Source organism: Procambarus clarkii, chromosome 4 (assembly GCF_040958095.1).
Source record: "Procambarus clarkii isolate CNS0578487 chromosome 4, FALCON_Pclarkii_2.0, whole genome shotgun sequence".
In the NCBI taxonomy this organism is placed as follows: domain Eukaryota; kingdom Metazoa; phylum Arthropoda; class Malacostraca; order Decapoda; family Cambaridae; genus Procambarus; species Procambarus clarkii.
The window spans coordinates 22,546,464-22,567,869 of NC_091153.1; the positions used below are offsets into that span (position 1 = coordinate 22,546,464).

Sequence of the window (21,406 nt, forward strand, 5' to 3'; positions counted from 1 at the left end):
TCATGGAGACACTTGGGGACCTGAGGAGAGTGCCAGGCATCATGGAGACACTTGGGGACCTGAGGAGAGTGCCAGGCATCGTGGAGACACTTGGGGACCTGAGGAGAGTGCCAGGCATCGTGGAGACACTTGGGGACATGAGGAGAGTGCCAAGCATCATAGAGACACTTGGGGACATGAGGAGAGTGCCAAGCATCGTGGAGACACTTGGGGACATGAGGAGAGTGCCAAGCATCGTGGAGACACTTGGGGACATGAGGAGAGTGCCAAGCATCATAGAGACACTTGGGGACATGAGGAGAGTGCCAAGCATCATTGAGACACTTGGGGACCTGAGGAGAGTGCCAAGCATCATGGAGACACTTGGGGACATGAGGAGAGTGCCAAGCATCATAGAGACACTTGGGGACATGAGGAGAGTGCCAAGCATCATTGAGACACTTGGGGACCTGAGGAGAGTGCCAAGCATCGTGGAGACACTTGGGGACATGAGGAGAGTACCAAGCATCGTGGAGACACTTAGAGACCCGAGGAGAGTGCCAAGCATCATAGAGACACTTGGGGACCTGAGGAGAGTGCCAAGCATCATAGAGACACTTGGGGACCTGAGGAGAGTGCCAAGCATCATGGAGACACTTGGGGACCTGAGGAGAGTGCCAAGCATCGTGGAGACACTCGAGGACCTGAGGAGAGTGCCAAGCATCATGGAGACACTTGGGGACCTGAGGAGAGTGACAAGCATCGTGGAGACACTCGAGGACCTGAGGAGAGTGCCAAGCATCGTGGAGACACTCGAGGACCTGAGGAGAGTGCCAGGCATCATGGAGACACTCGAGGACCTGAGGAGAGTGCCAAGCATCGTGGAGACACTCGAGGACCTGAGGAGAGTGCCAAGCATCGTGGAGACACTTGGGGACCCGAGGAGAGTGCCAAGCATCATGGAGACACTTGGGGACCTGAGGAGAGTGCCAAGCATCGTGGAGACACTTGGGGACATGAGGAGAGTGCCAAGCATCATGGAGACACTTGGGGACCTGAGGAGAGTGACAAGCATCGTGGAGACACTCGAGGACCTGAGGAGAGTGCCAAGCATCATGGAGACACTTGGGGACCTGAGGAGAGTGACAAGCATCGTGGAGACACTCGAGGACCTGAGGAGAGTGCCAAGCATCGTGGAGACACTTGGGGACCCGAGGAGAGTGCCAAGCATCGTGGAGACACTTGGGGACCTGAGGAGAGTGCCAAGCATCGTGGAGACACTTGGGGACATGAGGAGAGTGCCAAGCATCATGGAGACACTTGGGGACCTGAGGAGAGTGACAAGCATCGTGGAGACACTCGAGGACCTGAGGAGAGTGCCAAGCATCGTGGAGACACTCGAGGACCTGAGGAGAGTGCCAAGCATCGTGGAGACACTTGGGGACCCGAGGAGAGTGCCAAGCATCGTGGAGACACTTGGAGACCCGAGGAGAGTGCCAAGCATCGTGGAGACACTGTTATCTTTCCAATAATTTAGGTGTCCTGGACCAGCCATAAGTCACTATAATGACTAAAGGTGATGGAAAATTAAGTTTTAATACAAGGGTTTCAGGGTAAAGCTGACAGCTTAATCAGCAGGAGTTTCGGTAATAATTGCAAGAAAGAATAATAATTTGGGTCCTGTAGAGAGAGAGAGGGAGAGAGAGAGAGAGAGAGAGAGAGAGAGAGAGAGAGAGAGAGAGAGAGAGAGAGAGAGAGAGAGAGAGAGAGAGAGAGAGAGGAGAGAGAGAGAGAGAGAGAGAGAGAGAGAGAGAGAGAGAGAGAGAGAGAGAGAGAGAGAGAGAGAGAGAGAGAGAGAGAGAGAGAGAGAGAGAGAGAGAGAGAGAGAGAGAGAGAGAGAGAGAGAGAGAGAGAGAGAGAGAGAGAGAGAGAGAGAGAGAGAGAGAGAGAGAGAGAGAGAGAGGAGTACAATGTGGGGTTGTAAGTGCATGTATAACATGTGTTACATTTAATCGCCTGCGTAAGTTATTAATATAGCCCATTGTATCTGGCTGGCTTGCCAACCTGCACGCCCGCGGGCTCGCGTACACACACGCACCTGCCTCGCCAAGTGGCAGCTGTAAATGATAAGTGCTGAGTGGAGATGACAACAAAGTGTCAAGTGACTTGAATACTGCACTGAGACTGGGGTAAACCTTTGGTGTACTAGGACTGTGGTAAAGTCATGGTGTACTGGGACTATGGTAAAGTCATGGTGTACTGGGACTGTGGTAAAGTCATGGTGTACTGGGACTATGGTAAAGTCATGGTGTACTGGGACTCAGGTAAACTCTTGGTGTACTGGGACTCTGGTAAACTCTTGGTGTACTGGCGACTTCAGGCAAGAGCTCTTGTATGATGCCAAGCTGCCAAATGTATTTGTAACTTTCTCTCGTGTAAAAATAATGTACTGGGATTTCGTGTTAATTATAAATATATAATTCCTGAAGACAGTAAATCACGATAATATGGGTGAAAATTAGACGTCCCCCAAACCGTATTTTCAGACGTGCTGGTGACCTGTTCTGAAGCTTTGTATTTGATTCAAACACGCTTGAAGCTTGAGAATATAAGCTCAGGTCAAGGGATTTCTACCTCTACAAATATTTACGTTTTCACCTGTAATTTTTGTTTAATATGTTTGACGTTTGTTGGGCCAATTTTCGGGAAAAAACATGCGTTCAATGGGAGACTTAACAGATGAAGGATGAAAGTCTGTTAATGCTCCAGACGAAGGCTTCATTAGCGCTACAGGGGAGTGATGGAGCCCACAGTACACTGAACTTGAGATCCGTCCTCAGGTTGTGCTCGCCCGAGCGTCGGCCCACCTCAAAGACGCATTCATCAACACTTACGTATTGTACAGTCAAAATACGAAGTTTCTCAAATATATATTTAAATTATATATTAGGATATTGAGCATAGGTTAGATGTTTAGGTCCTGTTAGGAGATAGCTGAGGTGAGGATAGGTGGTAGGAGGTAGAGAGAGAGAGAGAGAGAGAGAGAGAGAGAGAGAGAGAGAGAGAGAGAGAGAGAGAGAGAGAGAGAGAGAGAGAGAGGTAGTGGAAGAGGGAGTGAGTGAATTACCAGGATAAAACGCCAAGCCATTACGACTATATAGCACTAGGAAGGGGTCAGGATAAGGATTTGGGATGGAACGGGGGGGGGGGGGGGAGAAGGAATGGTGCCTCAAATGGTGAACGGTCGGGGATTGAACGGCGACCTGCATGAAGCGAGACCGTCCCAGTTATTAGGTTAGGTGTTTAGGTCCTGTTGCGCATTGTTTGTATTTGAATTACGTGGATGAAGCACTCAACTGAGGAGCGATTCGAACAAGAACAGAAAGTGAAGCAGTGTTTGAGAAAGTTCGAATGTCAGTAGTTGGGTGTCGATTATACAGTTTCCCCTAGTCATAGACATTGGATTAGCGACCTTTTGGCCCTTGTTTATGATCACGGGCTGGAGAAGGTAAGGAAGTTACCTCTCGAATGCAGGCTCCTGAGGTGGAAAACGCGACCACTTCTTGTAGAAAACTCGACCACTTCTCGTAGAAAACTCGACCACTTCTCGTAGAAAACTCGACCACTTCTCGTAGAAAACTCGAACACTTCTCGTAGAAAACTCGACCACTTCTCGTAGAAAACTCGACCACTTCTCGTAGAAAACTCGACCACTTCTCGTAAAAAATTCGACCACTTCTCGTAGAAAACTCGACCACTTCTCGTAGAAAACTCGACTAATTCTCTTAGAAAACTCGACCACTTCTCGTAAAAAACTCGACCAATTCTCTTAGAAAACTTGACCACTTCTCGTAGAAAACTCGACCAATTCTCTTAGAAAACTCGACCCCTTCATATATTACAACGCGCGGTGCGTTAAACTCACAAGCTAAACATACCTACGAACACTAAACCTGTTCTCTTCATTCGTCACTCCTTAAAAAATACAACTACTTTGCCAAACCAGAAACGTACAAACCCAATCAACCCGCCTAACCTATCGAGACCAATGAATAGAAAGCGTCAGTGTTACGATGCTCTAATTGTTTACAAATACATTGTTATATTCTGTAGTGTTTGTTATATTAAATATATCGTTTACACTCTGCATTGTTAAGGGATTAATCGATGCCATTAAATACGACGTATTATATGAGCGAGAGAGAGAGAGAGAGAGAGAGAGAGAGAGAGAGAGAGAGAGAGAGAGAGAGAGAGAGAGAGAGAGAGAGAGAGAGAGAGAGAGAGAGAGAAAGAGAGATAGTAAGTCTGGTAATTTTGGTTGAGCTGGTCCCAATGGCTGAATGAGATGGTTGGATAATTAACTTGTTAGTTCGTCTTTAACTATTCAGAAAAGCGGGGGGGGGGGGGGGGGGGGGGCGGGGAGGCGGGGGATTCAAACCTATATTTTTTTCTCTTTTGGCAGGATTCTCAGTTGCTAATGGAGACATAATTTTTGTTTTCGATATTAAGATAAATTGCAAAGACATGCCTTCAGGGAGGAGCGCGCTATGCTTTTAGGGAAGGGCGTTTATGAAAGACCATTTTGGAAAGGACATTTTAAGAAATGGCTTTTGGAAATGACATTTTATTAAAGGCGTTTTGGAAAGGGCATTTTGGAAAGAGTGTTTTAGAAATAGCATTTGTGAAGCGCCTTTCATTTAGTGAAAGGCTCTTTAGAAACGGCATTTTGGGAAAAGTATCTTATCAAGGGCCTTATGAGAAAGGGCATTTAAGATAAGCCACTATGGAAAGGGCCTTTTCGTCGGTGTTTGTGTGTATATTTAAATGTTTGGTCTTATTACAGACGTGTACAATATATATTGGGGCATATATTGGCCTCTCCATACGGCCTCTCTTTTTTGGCGCTACCCTCTGTGCCCTGAGGAAAAAAGATGGAGGAATCAGACCGATAGCTGTGGGCAATTCACTCCGGCGTCTCGTCGCTAAGGCTGCTGCTAGAGCAGTTAGTCAGGCAGCAGCCGACATGCAGAAGCCAAAACAGCTTGGGTTTGGCATTCCCCAAGGGTGTGAGGCAGCGGCTCATGCAGCTAGAGCCTACATTGCCAACATTACGGATGAAAAAGCCCTGATAAAACTGGACTTCAAAAATGCTTTCAATCTGGTTAGAAGGGATGCAGTACTCAGTGCGGTTTATCGCCTTTTTCCTTCCCTCTACCCGTTTGTAAACTCATGCTACAGCAAGAATCTAACTCTGCTTTTTGGGGAACATGAAATTGAATCACAAGAAGGTGTCCAACAGGGTGACCCCCTTGCTCCTTTTGTTTTCTGCCTAGTCATCAAGGAAGTCACGATAACCTGTCCAGTGAGCTCAACATTTGGTTTTTGGATGATGGTACTCTAGCCGGCTCCCCAGCCTCACTCTTGGACGACATAAGAATAATTCAGGAGCAAGGAGCAAGCCTAGGCCTTACCCTGAACTCTTCCAAGTGCGAAATAACCTCCACCAACCAGCACATAATAGAGCAAATAAAGGTTGTTTTGCCTGACATTCATACAACCAACCCTGAGGACAGCACTCTCCTAGGTGCTCCTCTTGGAAGGAATGCCAACGACGAGGTCCTTGGTAAGAAGATCACTGACCTGAAGAGGATGAACGAGAGGATTGAAGACATCGATGCTCATGATGCACTTTACCTCATCACCAGATGCTTGTCCCTCCCCAGGCTGACCTACTTTCTAAGATGATCACCATCTTTCAACAATATTATTTTAGAAGAGTACGACAGCTTGCTGAAATCAACACTAGAAAAAGCCCTCAATCTTTCCCTCAGCGACTCACAGAGGAAACAGGCCTCCCTTCCTGGTCAGACTCGGGGGCCTTGGCGTGCGCACAGCAACATAAATTGCTGTACCAGCGTTCCTGTCCTCTTCAGTGGGGTCTGACAACTTGGTGAAGGAAATCCTACCTGAGCACCTAGTTCAACAGGCAGGGGTACATGATCCCAGCTTCACAGACTGCACAACCTAATGGGTCTCTCTCGCAGGACCAGCACCCCAACCACCGCCTTCTGAAGCCCATAAGCAATCCAGCTGGGATCGCCCCATTGTCGACCAAGAAGCTGCGACTTTGCTAGAAACTGCGACAACACCAATTGACACAGCCCGACTAAGAGCTGAAGCAGCTCCCCATGCAGGTGATTTCCTATTAGCAACCAAAATGTCAGCAACCGGCACCCGTCTTACACTGCAGGCCCTCCGAATTGCCGTGACTCTCCGCCTCGCTTCCCCAATCTACACCGAATACAGGTGTATTTGCGGCGAGGCAGAGGCCGACAGGTACGGACGGCATGGCCTTCTCTGCCAAAGGACAGGAGGAAGGCATGCAAGACTCGACGAGGTCAATGACATTATTAAGAGAAGCCTTACCACAGCCGGTTGTCCAGCAGAGAGAGAGCCCCGTTACCTAATGTCCCGCCACTCTGATGACCCTGTCGGTCGCCCAGACGGAATCACGGTGAATCCCTGGAAGAATGGTAGACAGCTGGTGTGGTGACACTTGCGTTTCAACTTTAGCCTATACCTATGTTGACTTTTTTCAGCGCCTTAGTATGGTAATCCAGAGAGGAAATGCTCACTGCATCCATGGTTCCTGCCCGCCATCTGAGGAGCTGGAGGAGCTGTTCAACTTGTAACAAGCAGCCTTGTACCCTGCATGAGTAATTCTCATGAGTCTTCAATGAGTAATCATGAGTAATTCTCATGAGTCTTCAATGAGTAATCATGAGTAATTCTGATGAGTCTTCAATGAGTAATCATGAGTAATTCTCATGAGTCTTCAATGAGTAATCATGAGTAATTCTCATGAGTCTTCAATGAGTAATCATGAGCAATTCTCATGAGTCTTCAATGAGTAATCATGAGTAATTCTCATAAATCTTCAATGAGTAATCATGAGTAATTCTCATGAGTCTTCAATGAGTAATCATGAGTCTTCAATGAGTAATCATGAGTAATTCTCATGAGTCTTCAATGAGTAATCATGAGTAATTCTCATGAGTCTTCAATGAGTAATCATGAGTAATTCTCATGAGTCTTCAATGAGTAATCATGAGTAGTTCTCATGATCCTTTAAGTTATATGTGAAGTCGCTGGGAAGCATTGAAGGTAGTGGAAGATCAGTTATAGTCACGACTGTCCGCGGCTGTGAGTTAAGGCCTGGGTACTCACCTAGCTGTGCTTAGCAGGGGTTGAGCTTTGGCTCCTTGGTCCCGGCTGTCGATTGTCAATCAACTGGTTGTTACTCTCCGGTGACCGCCTCACCAACTTTCATGTTTTTCATTTCCGTTTCTTTTTTTCACCCTTCCCTGTCTCGTATCTCCCTTATCCTGTCTCGTATCTCCCTTATCCTGTCTCGTATCACCCTTATCCTGTCTCGTATCTCCCTTATCCTGTCTCGTATCTCCCTTATCCTGTCTCGTATCTCCCTTATCCTGTGTCGAATCTCCCTTATCCTGTGTCGTATCTACCGTCCCTGTCTCGTATCTCTCTATCCTGTGTCGTATCTCCCTTCTCTGTGTTGTATCTCCCTTTGCTGTGTCGTGCCTCCTTTTCTTGTGTCATTTCTCCGTTCACTGTGCCGTATATATATATATGTCTGTGTCGTGTATCCTTTTCTGTGTCATATATCCCATTCTGTGTCGTATATCCCTTTGTGTGTCGTATAGCCCTTTCTGTGTCGTATATCCCTTTCCGTGTCGTATATCCCTTTCCGTGTCGTATATCCCTTTCTGTGTCGTATATCCCTTTCTGTGTCGTATATTCCTTTCTGTGTCGTATATCCATTTCTGTGTCGTATATTCCTTTCTGTGTCGTATATCCATTTCTGTGTCGTATATACCTTTTTGTGTGTTGTGTCCCTTGTCTGTTCCTTATATCACTTCTCTGCTCCAATCTCCCCGGCCTGTCTTTTATGTTTCGTTCCTTGCGTTTTGACTTTCTTTTTCTGCTTCGTCTTCCTTTCGTCTTATTTTGTTCCCCTTCCTCTCACTCATCTCCCCCCAGACCATCTTTACTCTGCCTGACTTCCATCCCACAGCAGGTTTCCCACTCTTCCCCCATTCCTCTCTCTCTGTCTCTCTCTCTCTCTCTCTCTCTCTCTCTCTCTCTCTCTCTCTCTCTCTCTCTCTCTCTCTCTCTCTCTCTCTCTCTCTCTCTCTCTCTCTCTCTCTCTCTGTCTCTCTCTGTCTCTCTCTCTCTCTCTCTCTCTCTCTCTCTCTCTCTCTCTCTCTCTCTCTCTCTCTCTCTCTCTCTCTCTCTCTCTCTCTCTCTCTCTCTCTCTCTCTCTCTCTCCCTCTCTCTCTCTCTCTCTCTCTCTCTCTCTCTCTCTCTCTCTCTCTCTCTCTCTCTCTCTCTCTCTCTCTCTCTCTCTCTGCCAAGCTGATCCCTCCCAGCTGTGTATGTTACTACTTCTCCAAAGCTCTATGTACTCGGCCAACCCTGACGTATAACCTTTTTTGGTCGCGAGTTTCTCCTCCCATGGCTCTCGGTCTTGCACCCTTTGCGCCTTCCTACACCCTTCGCCCTTGCGACTCACTCCTCCCTTCACCTCTGTACCTGTCCTGTCTCCTACGTCACCTTTGCGCATCCTCCTCCCATGTATCTGTCCCCCCTGCTTTCACCCTTTCATGTGTCTTCTCTTTTAGTCATTTGCGTCTTACAACTCCTCCCTTCACCCTTCTGCCTGTCTCTCCCCTCCGCTCATCCTGCTCCTTTCACCCTTGTCTCCGTCAGCCTTCAAGTCAATTATTCTTCATTTAGATTAAAATTCAAAATTCCTCCTCCGTTCTCTTCACTCCTGCATACAGCCATTTGCCATCTAAATGCTACTCTTCTTTTTTATCATTAGTCTTTCCTTTCATCAATGTCGTACACTTACCCTTCTCCCCATCTTATTATTCTTTCTTTAACACTGCACCTTTCCCTCCTAATGGCTTTTCGTATCTTTCTAACGAGCTGTGATTGGTGTACTTGAAGCGATAAGGAGAACATTTGTCACAAATAACACACATGTCCCGACTTGATCTGGGTCCAGACCAGGACCGAAACGTCGCCACGTGAGGGTCCAGACCAGGACAAAAACGTTGTCACGTGAGGGTCCAGACCATGACCGAAACGTCGCCACGTGAGGGTCCAGATCAGGACTTAAACGTCGTCACGTGAGGGTTCAGACTAGGACTGAAACGTCGTCACGTGAGGGTCCAGACCAGGACCGAAACGTCGTCACGTGCGGGTCCAGACCAGGACCGAAACGTCATCATATGAGGAGTCTAGAACAGGCCTGAAACGTCGTCTCATTCATTTCATTTTATATGTTCTTGTTGGATACACAATTTATACATTTTATTTTATTCTTGTTATTTGTGTAAAACACACAAATGCACACACTTTCATTAAGGGTGTATATATACACACACACACACACACACACACACACACACACACACACACGCACACACACACACACACACACACACACACACACACACACACACGCACGCACACACACACACACACACACACACACACACACACACACACACACACACACACACACACACACACACACACACACATGGGGCCTCGTAGCCTGGTGGATAGCGCGCAGGACTCGTAATTCTGTGGCGCGGGTTCGATTCCCGCACGAGGCAGAAACAAATGGGCAAAGTTTCTTTCACCCTAAGTGCCCCTGTTACCTAGCAGTAAATAGGTACCTGGGAGTTAGTCAGCTGTCACGGGCTGCTTCCTGGGGTGTGTGTGTGTGGGGTGAAATTAAAAAAAAAAAAAAAAAAAAAAAAGTAGTTAGTAAACAGTTGATTGACAGTTGAGAGGCGGGCCGAAAGAGCAAAGCTCAACCCCCGCAAACACAACTAGTAAACACACACACATGCAGAATAGTCAAAATAGTTCTTGTTAATGGAACGGGGGCTGAGGAAATATTACTGTAAGAGGTAACCTGAGTAAGGCACAGAGCCAGGGACGACACTGCCTTTATTCTTCATGAGGGTGAGGCCAACCCGCTCCATATAACTCGACGGAATACCTTTTAACACGAGGGAATAGAACGCGAACATAAAACTCGACAAAAGGAAACTAAATGTTAGATTTTCAAATTAATATAAAACGTTAGTAATATTGAATGTAATTGACTCAACTAATCGTCTTGAAGTCAACAAACTGAGCCATGAGTGGTGATGAGAGTAAACAAACTTCAGGCAGCTGCAGCAAACGTAAATCTTGCACATAAAATACGAAAAATAATCCCACATTAGAAAAAAGTAAATCATGAATGTAAATCGCGTGATGGTTCCAAGCTTGTGTTGGCCGTGTGTGTGAATGAGTTTGGGAGGATGTAAATACGAGCTGTCTTGTGTGGACCAATTGGCCTGCAGTTTACGTATTATAAGAACCTAATAACACATGCATTAAGTATATGTAATTACAGTTTTTGCAAGTACTTGTCACTGTTGCCTTACGAGGAGAGAATTACCCTACGGCAGACATTAAGCAGATTTCCCAATCTTCTAAAAAAATACATATAATAGTCTTTGGAAAAAAAAAGTAGTTTAATCTTGATTTAAACAACAAATAAGTGAAGCACCAAAAGATATTGGTCGCAGTTGGTCCTTTGCCTTGACTCAAATTGTTCAGTGAATTAGTGGTTATATCTTGAGATAATTTCGGGGCTTAGTGTACCAGCGGCCCGGTCCTCGACCAGGCCTCCACCCCCACGAAGCAGCCCGTGACAGCTGACTAACTCCCAGGTACCTATTTACTGCTTGGTAACAGGAGCATCAGGGTTCTATAGCGATTGTTTTTGCCAAATTACTGACTGATAAAAAATATAGCAAATAAAGAACCAAAATATCTTTGATTTTGTGTTAATCAAAATCGCGCAACAGACGCAATAGCTCACAGGAACATGTCAGCCGCACAATGTTGAAATTGCGAACTCTGAATGAGTGAAAGGTCAACGAGTCATGATTAATAGAGATCTTAAACCTAACATTCAATGCATAAATGTAGTAAATAAGGCAAATATGTTACTGGGAATTATTTTTAGAAGCCAAATCAACAAGACATTCATCTTTATCTTGCTCTAGTTAGGCCCTATTTAGATTATTCAGTTAAATTTTAGTTTCCGCCATGTAGAATGGACGTAAATGCCGTGGAGAAGAATGACAAAGTTAATCCCAGAAATTAGATAGTTCTCTTATTATGATAATTAAAAAAGTTACATTATCTAAAAAGACAGAGAGTCAGCGATGGAATGATAGAAGCATATAAATGGATGAAAATATATATATCTAAGAGAATATAATAGATAAGATTTTAAACATACCAACACAACATTCACCCCGAAACTATGGATGTAAAAAGGATAAGTTTGGGTTCAAGAAAGTACTGGGTAAATACTGGGTTGGAAACTGGGAAATATAAATAGACTTAGGAGTCGCTGGTTTCAAGCGTAGGTTAGGCATATATATGAATGAGTTTGAGTGGATATAAATAGGAGCTGCCTCGTGTGGACCAATATAGGCCTTCTGAAGCTTCATTTATTCTTATGACGTTAACATGGGAAGCCTGAATCATTATAATATTTCCCTATCATTGAAGTTAGCTCCAGTATGTTGGGGCCAGAAGGCTAATCTCACCATTTGTATGATCACAGATAATGTAATGTTATCATGACATGTTTATTTACAACATGGTCAACAGATACCAATATTCATTAAAGGTTTTATTCAGATTTATCAGCATGAGAGCACTAGCGCACCGAGTAGGCTTACTGAAAGGCATAGTGAACTCACTGAAGCTGGCACAAGGCGTCTAAGGCTTCACCAAGAATGGTTCAGAATGAAAGAGCAAAGAAGTAGCCTTTGGAAAAGTTATCAGCTGCAAGAAAACCATCCATCTACCCATATCGTCGTAACCAGTCTCGCCAAACCACCCAAACCTCAATCACCAAGCCACCCCTCTCATTGCCAATCACCAAGCCCCAACAAGCAAGACTTAATTGTAAAACATAATTTCGTAGGCAATAAATCCGGGAAAGTTTCAGCAGGCAAGTCATACAGCAAGAAGAGGTGATCAGCACGAGCGAGAAAATCCTAGAGAGGAATTCTCCTGCAAGAAAAAATCCTACTGCCAGATGGAGAAGAGGGCTTAGGAAGTTTGCAGTTTTCAATGAGATGAGTCGGGCCAAGACGAACGCATTTAAAGTTTATGAGGGAGGACCTGATTTGTTCGTGGACTGACGTGGTTGATGGGGTGTCGGAGGTGGGCTTAAATATGCTTTCTAAATGTGCTTTCAGGGTTAAGCGCCAGGTCCTGATCCTCGCCTTACCAGCACTCGGTTGTCGAATACAGTATTACACGACCTCCAGTTAGTTGTCATGCCTTGTTGGAAGTTGTCATACAAGACTATTTTGCTATATCCTGGGCTGAGAAGGATTCCTCTATATGTATAATATATTTCTAGATCCATCATCAACACGAATCCCACTACTGTCATGCTGAAGAGTGAGGAGAGTGCTTAACATTAAATCTTAAATTAATGTTCCTCTGTCATCAGCTATGATGCGTTATCAGTGTTGATGATGGGTATCTATATCTCCTGCAATTACTCTAAGTTGGAGTAATTAGACAGAAAATAAACGGACCCCGATAAAAGTCAAAGGTTCAGAGATTAAACGCAATATTATGTACATGATCAAGTTATTTCTATATTTCACTAGTTGTAAAAGTTTAAAAGTCTCTGGTAGACAACCTGTATACCCATATAGTAACACGAGAAAGCTTGTCTATTTCTCATCCAGTACAACTCTGCTACAAGATAGTGAACTCGTTGATCTGAAGAGACCGGAACCTAACAGGGCGTTGCGTTTTCTTTAAAAATTGGTGGCTTCGGGGAGATGTCTCGGGATGGATGACGTCCCACGACTAATGGACGCGGCCACTGAAGCATTCAACTGCTCTGAAGAAGACATCAAACAGGTGGGCCACGTCTTGTGTCTGTAACATGTCAGGAACGTTGTGATTTGTGGGGATTCTTTGGCTTCTTTGTGGCGTTCCGTGTTTGTCTTGTGGTCGAACTGAAGAATGGTTGCAGGTGAACATTTGGTGAAGGATTTAAAGTTTAGAGACTGAGTTTTGTGGCCTCGAGGATACCACTCTTGTTTGGATACAACTTTTCGTGCTGTACTTTCTCAGGCATAAACTAAATTTATTATATGTTATGGTTTTGTGTATAGTTAGGCTTAGTTTAGGATAAATTCTTTTCGTTCTGTTAACAATTATTTGTGCCTTTACAAGCACAAATAAGTACTAGCAATAAGTACAATTATTTGTACTTATATGTACAAATAATTGCACTCTAAATAAGTACACGTCCCTTGTACATGAAGAGACTTGTGCTTCGAATATCATCCCATATTCAGGTTGTGCTCATCCAAGCAAAGGCCAACTCCAGACAGGTATTCGAAAATTTTCACATCGTATTACCTAAAAACTAAATTCTCTCTCTCTCTCTCTCTGTATATATATACAGAGAGAGAGAGAGAGAATGTACTTTCGTATATTAAATACATCTTCAGAAGGAATGATGTATATCATTCCTTCTGAAGATGTATTTAATATACGAAAGTACTTAAGGAAATTCCTGTTTCATTTTCCTCCGTGGTCTGACATTGTCACATTCTTAATCACGTGTTTATTTTCGTGATATACACACACACACACACATATATATATATATATATATATATATATATATATATATATATATATATATATATATATATATATATATATATATATATATATATATATATATATATATATATATATATATATATATATCCAGGGTTCCTGCCCGCCATCTGAGGAGCTGGAGGAACTCGACAACCTATGACAACCATCTTTGTAACCCATATGTAACTCCTTTTTTGTAACAAAGTTCAAATAAAGTAAATATATATGTGTACATACAAAAGAATGGGGTGGTAGGAGAAGATAATATTAGTGTTCAGTGAGAAACCACAAGGTCTCCTCTGAATACTTTTTATTTTCTTCTCCGAGACTATGGGTCCCCACATTGGCACCAGAGGTGGTACCCTCACAAACTTTTATATATATATATATATATATATATATATATATATATATATATATATATATATATATATATATATATATATATATATATATGTACATCATTCCTTCTGAAGATGTATTTAATATACGAAAGTACTTAAGGAAATTCCTGTTTCATTTTCCTCCGTGGTCTGACATTGTCACATTCTTAATCACGTGTTTATTTTCGTGATATACACACACACACACACATATATATATATATATATATATATATATATATATATATATATATATATATATATATATATATATATATATATATATATATATATATATATATGTATAATGTTAAAACGTGTATGGTTAGGTTAGGTTAGGTTAGGTTAGGTTAGGTTAGGTCTAGGATTCGATAGGTTAGGTTAGGCGTTTCGGTTCTGGTAGAAATGATTAGCATTTGCAGTAAGTGGGTGAAGCGTGTAGAAGTGTGAGTGTGAGGCGGGAAGTGTGCAGCACTGGTCAACAAAAGCTGGGACGTCTTGAGCTGAGAGTCCGGTGTACAGCCCTCCGTCCTCATCAACAAAGGCCAAATGCTCGTTAATCCAGCCACCAAATCCCCCCAAAGTTTATGAGTTAAAAACATATGACACACGACTCACAACTGATGACCTGCACAGAAGTGCTTCGCTTACTTCCTCACTTGTTCCTCACTTGTTCCTCACTTCTTCCTTACTTCGCATTTAATGCGCTCACCAACATACTACAAATACAAATAATTACCAACAGAACCTAACCTAACCTAGCCTAACCTAGACTTGGCAATATGTAAAATTTTAATATATAATAACATTATATTTATTAACAAAATACTGATTTGTAATACCCAGTACGTTTAAACTGGTGTTAGCGACTTTTGAGGTCAGTTTGAGCTTGTACGAGCATAGCCCGAGGCCGGACTGATGTAAAGATGTTTTCATTCACGAACAAGGGTAACCGTTGCAGGATTCGTGAGCATTTGGTGGAGTTTTTAAGGATTGGCTGAGGTCATGGAGTGTTTCCTCCTCCTCAGTGCTCGAGCTCGCATTGTAATGGTCTGTGGCTTGTGTTTCACAGTCATTATTGTCTCACGATAATTATTGTCTCACGATAATTATTGTCTCACGATAATGCTACTTTTGCCCTCATTACCTTCACCGGCTCCTTTACCTCGTGTTATGAAATATTTTTCGCTGCTTTTTCACAACAAAAATTCTCATCCTTTTTCACGGGACAGTTTTTCAGCTGCCATTATTGATTCTTTTCCACAACTACAGCTTTTAAACCAATTAAAATCTCTCTGTGAGAAACAATGAACTATGCAGGGAACAAGTAGTGGAAGCAACGTGGTTGAAAACAAATATCAAGTATTTCTCTCGTCAGAGATATGTGACAGTTTGGGGTGTCTCTGAGTTACAACCGTATGGTCCCGGGTTCAAGTCCTGCTGTAGGACAGAGACGTTCGGCATGCGTCCGTTCACCTGATGCCTGTTTTAAAGCAGTAGTTGTAAATAGGTACCTGTGTGTTAGGCAGGTGTTTAGGGTTGTTCCCTGGGGAAGGACAGTAGTTAACCTACGAAATCCTCGATTGACTTAACAGGCTTGTTATCCCCGACAATGGGGGTAACCATTGAATACTTTGTCCGTGAGTATTGTCTTGCAGAATGTTGCTTTATCAGAGGAATCACTGAATGCAAAATGTTGCATCTGTATCACGAATATATATTTCTTAGCAGTTGATGATTAAAATAAATAATAACATGATTCTCGTCCTAACTGAGTATATACTTCTAGTATCAGAATGTCCCTAGTAATTGTTACGGCAAGACTGCAATCTTCACTCGTACAGTTTTGTGGAGTCTATCGCCTTAAGATATATTTGGCTTGATCCGAAGTCTTGACCTTAACTAAAATGTTGCTTTTAAACAATTTACGAACATGTTGAAAAGGTTCGCGGCACGCAACAACGACCTTCCCAGTTATCATAGTAAGTGGCACAGTAATCATTTAATGGTCAAGGTAAATAAAATATTTTGAAAATTTCACACTCGTGGTCCAGTTACAAATTTACCGGTCTCCTCAGGCAAGGTGCACATTCTGTGGCTTAGTTTTATATTACACTTTGAATGGGGTTCTATACATTTAATGTTCGTTGTCCTCGGTGTGTATCTGACAAGGCGGGACCCTAGAGCCGCAGCTCAACCCCCGACAAGCACAACTAGTTCAACCAGTGAAGTATTAGCCGTGAATCATCCCCTCGCTGCTTTTTCTCCCTCATGTGTTGCGGAAGGAAATTCCTGTCTGCTACTTCTATTAGCTTTGCTCTCCATGGTTCTTTTATCCCCTCGTGGATCTGTTCCTTCCCAGTCAATTTTTAAATGATTGAAATCTCCTATAACTAGCAACTTGACTGTCAGAGGAATATTATAACCACCAATTTGATGATACGTAATCATTGTTTACCTCTTGTTATCTTTTCTGGGTCTTCAGTAGCTCTGTTGGATTGCAAATCACAGCTTTAATCACTTGTTCTCCTTCCATTGGCATGATTTCTGTGACAGAGGTTGTATAACAGGACTCGGATTCACGAAACAGTTACGCAAGTACTTACGAATGTGTACATCTTTCCATAATCTTTGACAGCTTTGATTACATATAATAAACAGTTTACAAGCATGAAAAGTTCCCAATCAACTGTTATTATTGATATAAACAGCCTCCTGGTGCTTCCGAGCTCATTAACTGTTTAATAATTGTAAATAAAGCTGGCGAAGATTAAGAAAAGGTGTACAGGTTCGTAAGTGCTTGCGTAACTGCTTCGTGAATCTGGCCCCTGGTAACGTAGCGAGCTCAGAGTTCGTCCCCCTTGGATCAGTATACCAACCCCGCTCCTCTTGCTTCAGCGTCAGGGGGGGTCTAAAGGTCCATAATACCCGCGGCTCCGGTGAACCGCACATAGGGCTTTCAACAGCCGCAATCCGGATATAAGAGCCTTCAGTGATAAGAAAGATTAGTGTTGGCGAATCAGGAAAATATTGTTTTTTGGAAGAGAAACACGTTACTATTTTATTGAATCATTTTGATTTGTTGCGTTATGATTTTTTTTATATCCAGCTAATCAGTGGAGAGTGGAACCCCGAGGGCAGCGGAACCCCGAGGGCAGCGGAACCCCGAGGGCAGCGGAACCCCGAGGGCAGCGGAACCCCGAGGGCAGCAGAGCCCCGAGGGCAGCAGAGCCCCGAGGGCAGCAGAGCCCCGAGGGCAGCAGAGCCCCGAGGGCAGCAGAGCCCCGAGGGCAGCAGAGGCCCCGAGGGCAGCAGAGCCCCGAGGGCAGCAGAGCCCCGAGGGCAGCAGAGCCCCGAGGGCAGCAGAGCCCCGAGAGCAGTGGAACCCCGAGGGCAGCAGAGCCCCGAGGGCAGCAGAGCCCCGAGGGCAGCAGAGCCCCGAGGGCAGCAGAGCCCCGAGGGCAGCAGAGCCCCGAGGGCAGCAGAGGCCCCGAGGGCAGCAGAGCCCCGAGGGCAGCAGAGCCCCGAGGGCAGCAGAGCCCCGAGGGCAGCAGAGCCCCGAGAGCAATGGAACCCCGAGGGCAGCAGAGCCCCGAGGGCAGCAGAGCCCCGAGGGCAGTGGAACCCCGAGGGCAGCAGAGCCCCGAGGGCAGTGGAACCCCGAGGGCAGCAGAGCCCCGAAGGCAGCAGAGCCCCGAGGGCAGCAGAGGCCCCGAGGGCAGCAGAGCCCCGAAGGCAGTGGAACCCCGAGGGCAGCAGAGCCCCGAGGGCAGTGGAACCCCGAGGGCAGCAGAGCCCCGAGGGCAGCAGAGCCCCGAGGGCAGTAGAACCCCGAGGGCAGCAGAGCCCCGAGGGCAGTGGAACCCCGAGGGCAGCGGAACCCCGAGGGCAGCAGAGCCCCGAGGGCAGCAGAGCCTCGAGGGCAGTGGAACCCCGAGGGCAGCAGAGCCCCGAGGGCAGCAGAGCCCCGAGGGCAGCAGAGCCCCGAGAGCAGTGGAACCCCGAGGGCAGCAGAGCCCCGAGGGCAGCAGAGCCCCGAGGGCAGCAGAGCCCCGAGGGCAGCAGAGCCCCGAGAGCAGTGGAACCCCGAGGGCAGCAGAGCCCCGAGGGCAGCAGAGCCCCGAGGGCAGCAGAGCCCCGAGGGCAGCAGAGCCCCGAGGGCAGCAGAGCCCCGAGGGCAGCAGAGGCCCCGAGGGCAGCAGAGCCCCGAGGGCAGCAGAGCCCCGAGGGCAGCAGAGCCCCGAGGGCAGCAGAGCCCCGAGAGCAATGGAACCCCGAGGGCAGCAGAGCCCCGAGGGCAGCAGAGCCCCGAGGGCAGTGGAACCCCGAGGGCAGCAGAGCCCCGAGGGCAGTGGAACCCCGAGGGCAGCAGAGCCCCGAAGGCAGCAGAGCCCCGAGGGCAGCAGAGGCCCCGAGGGCAGCAGAGCCCCGAAGGCAGTGGAACCCCGAGGGCAGCAGAGCCCCGAGGGCAGTGGAACCCCGAGGGCAGCAGAGCCCCGAGGGCAGCAGAGCCCCGAGGGCAGTAGAACCCCGAGGGCAGCAGAGCCCCGAGGGCAGTGGAACCCCGAGGGCAGCGGAACCCCGAGGGCAGCAGAGCCCCGAGGGCAGCAGAGCCTCGAGGGCAGCAGAGCCCCGAGGGCAGTAGAACCCCGAGGGCAGCAGAGGCCCCGAGGGCAGCAGAGCCCCGAGGGCAGCGGAACCCCAAGGGCAGCAGAGCCCCGAGGGCAGTAGAACCCCGAGGGCAGCGGAACCCCGAGGGCAGCGGAACCCCGAGGGCAGTGGAACCCCGAGGGCAGCAGAGCCCCGAGGGCAGTGGAACCCCGAGGGCAGCGGAACCCCGAGGGCAGAGGAACCCCGAGGGCAGTGGAACCCCGAGGGCAGTGGAAACCCGAGGGCAGTGGAACCCCGAGGGCAGCAGAGCCCCGAGGGCAGCGGAACCCCGAGGGCAGCGGAACCCCGAGGGCAGCGGAACCCCGAGGGCAGTGGAACCCCGAGGGCAGCAGAGCCCCGAGGGCAGTGGAACCCCGAGGGCAGCGGAACCCCGAGGGCAGAGGAACCCCGAGGGCAGTGGAACCCCGAGGGCAGTGGAAACCCGAGGGCAGTGGAACCCCGAGGGCAGCAGAGCCCCGAGGGCAGCGGAACCCCGAGGGCAGCGGAACCCCGAGGGCAGCGGAACCCCGAGGGCAGTGGAACCCCGAGGGCAGTGGAACCTCGAGGGCAGTGGAACCCCGAGGGCAGCGGAACCACGAGGGCAGCGGAACCCCGAGGGCAACGGAACCCCGAGGGCAGAGGAACCCCGAGGGCAGTGGAACCCCGAGGGCAGTGGAAACCCGAGGGCAGTGGAACCCCGAGGGCAGCAGAGCCCCGATAGCAGTGGAACCCCGAGGGCAGTGGAACCCCGAGGGCAGCAGAGCCCTGAGGGCAGTGGAACCCCGAGGGCAGTGGAACCCCGAGGGCAGCAGAGCCCCGAGTGCAGTGGAACCCCGAGGGCAGCGGAACCCCGAGGGCAGCGGAACCCCGAGGGCAGTGGAACCCCGAGGGCAGCAGAGCCCTGAGGGCAGTGGAACCCCGAGGGCAGCGGAACCCTGAGGGCAGCGGAACCCCGAGTGCAGCGGAACCCCGAGGGCAGCGGAACCCCGAGGGCAGCGGAACCCTGAGGGCAGCGGAACCCCGAGGGCAGCGGAACCACGAGGGCAGCGGAACCCCGAGGGCAGCGGAACCACGAGGGCAGCGGAAAATGGAACGAGCTCCGTCACATCCCAGCAATATCTTCCAGATATTATCAGTAATATTTCCCTTGTAGTTCTATCTTCACAAGCTGTGTTTGTAATCAGCTTACCTTATTATACTAAATCCTTCGGGTGCTCCGAGGCTCGTTAGCGACTTCGTTGTTTCATTATGTAAGTCATTAGCGGCGGTAGAAGATGTTTTCAACGTTCCCTTCGTTGGTGAATATAACATTGTTGAATCCCCTTCATTACGGAACAGAGCATAATAAGCCAGTAGTTTTTATGTCGATTGTCTGAAACCTTGGCAGAGAGCTGCCTGAATCCCGGGTGTTGACATGTCCAGCAGAGGCCGCAGCCTGCAGACCCGAGGCCAAGCGACAGGCAGAGCGTGCAGGGTAACTCTGACAGAGTTATGGTTTAAACCAGGACATACTGCAGTACCTTGCTTGAGGAGGAGGCGATTAATATTGTCTTTACTCTCTCTCTCTCTCTCTATTAATATTGTCTTTACTCTCTCTCTCTCTCTCTCTCTCTCTCTCTCTCTCTCTCTCTCTCTCTCTTTCCCTTCCCCGCCCAACCACTTGGGCTGGACGGCAGCGCGACAGTTTTGTTTATGCAGGTCGGCGTTCAATCCCCAACCGTCCAAGTGGTTGGATACCATTCCTTTCCCCCCTGTCCGATCCCCAATCCTTATCCCGACCCTCTTCCAAGTGCTATATGGTAACAATAGCTTGGCACTTTCTCCTGATAGTTCCCTTCCGGAACTGCCTTCTTGAAGACAGTTCAGTTCAATTCAGATTCCTGCCTTTCCTTACTTCCTTCCTTCCTTCCTTGCTTGCTTCCTTCCTTCCTTCCTGCCTTTCCTTCCTTCCTTCCTTCCTTCCTTCCTTCCTTCCTTCCTTCCTTCCTTCCTTCCTTCCTTCCTTCCTTCCTTCCTTCCTTCCTTCCTTCCTTCCTTCCTTCCTTCCTTCCTTCCTTCCTTCCTTCCTTCCTTCCTTCCTTCCCGACCTTGTAGCCCCAGCCTGCTGCACTGAGTGCAGCTCACGTTCCCTCTCGTGTCCTCCATATCTCTCTCTCTCCTCCTCTGCTTCTCACGTACTCATTCCTCACTCCTTCCTGTCCTCAGCACATGTCGTCCCTAAATCTATCCCCTCCATCCTTACTTCCCTCTAAATCGCCTTCCTTTACTCACTAGTTGCGTCAGTTGAATGGACTTAGTTGGGTCAGATGAGTCGTCCAGAGCGGACGTGTCTGTCAGAGCCGTTTGGGCTTGCTGTATTAGGTCGATGGGACAAGGTCACGTTCAGGAAATTTATATAAATGATTTCTTTAGAGGTAGATGGCGTGGAGAAGCCGGTGCAGCTGCTCGAGGAGAAGAATGTGAAGCTCAAGAACTATCTTCAGGTGAAAGTGGAGGAACGAACGTGATCAGGAAGAGGACCGGCACCGGCAACATGTACTCCAAAGGATCGAGGTAAAAGGAAAAGTGATGAGGAATGTGTAGTG

At 47.4% G+C, this 21,406-nt stretch overlaps 1 protein-coding gene across 1 annotated transcript; it reads left to right on the forward strand.

Moving 5' to 3' along the window:
• Nucleotides 1-2,203: 2,203 nt before the first annotated feature.
• Nucleotides 2,204-19,760, forward strand: LOC138370809 (collagen alpha-1(I) chain-like). The gene is made up of 3 exons (XM_069335416.1): nt 2,204-2,303; nt 17,281-18,812; nt 18,951-19,760. Exons 1-3 carry the CDS (start codon nt 2,204-2,206, stop codon nt 19,758-19,760), a joined length of 2,442 nt encoding a protein of 813 aa, XP_069191517.1.
• Nucleotides 19,761-21,406: the final 1,646 nt, after the last annotated feature.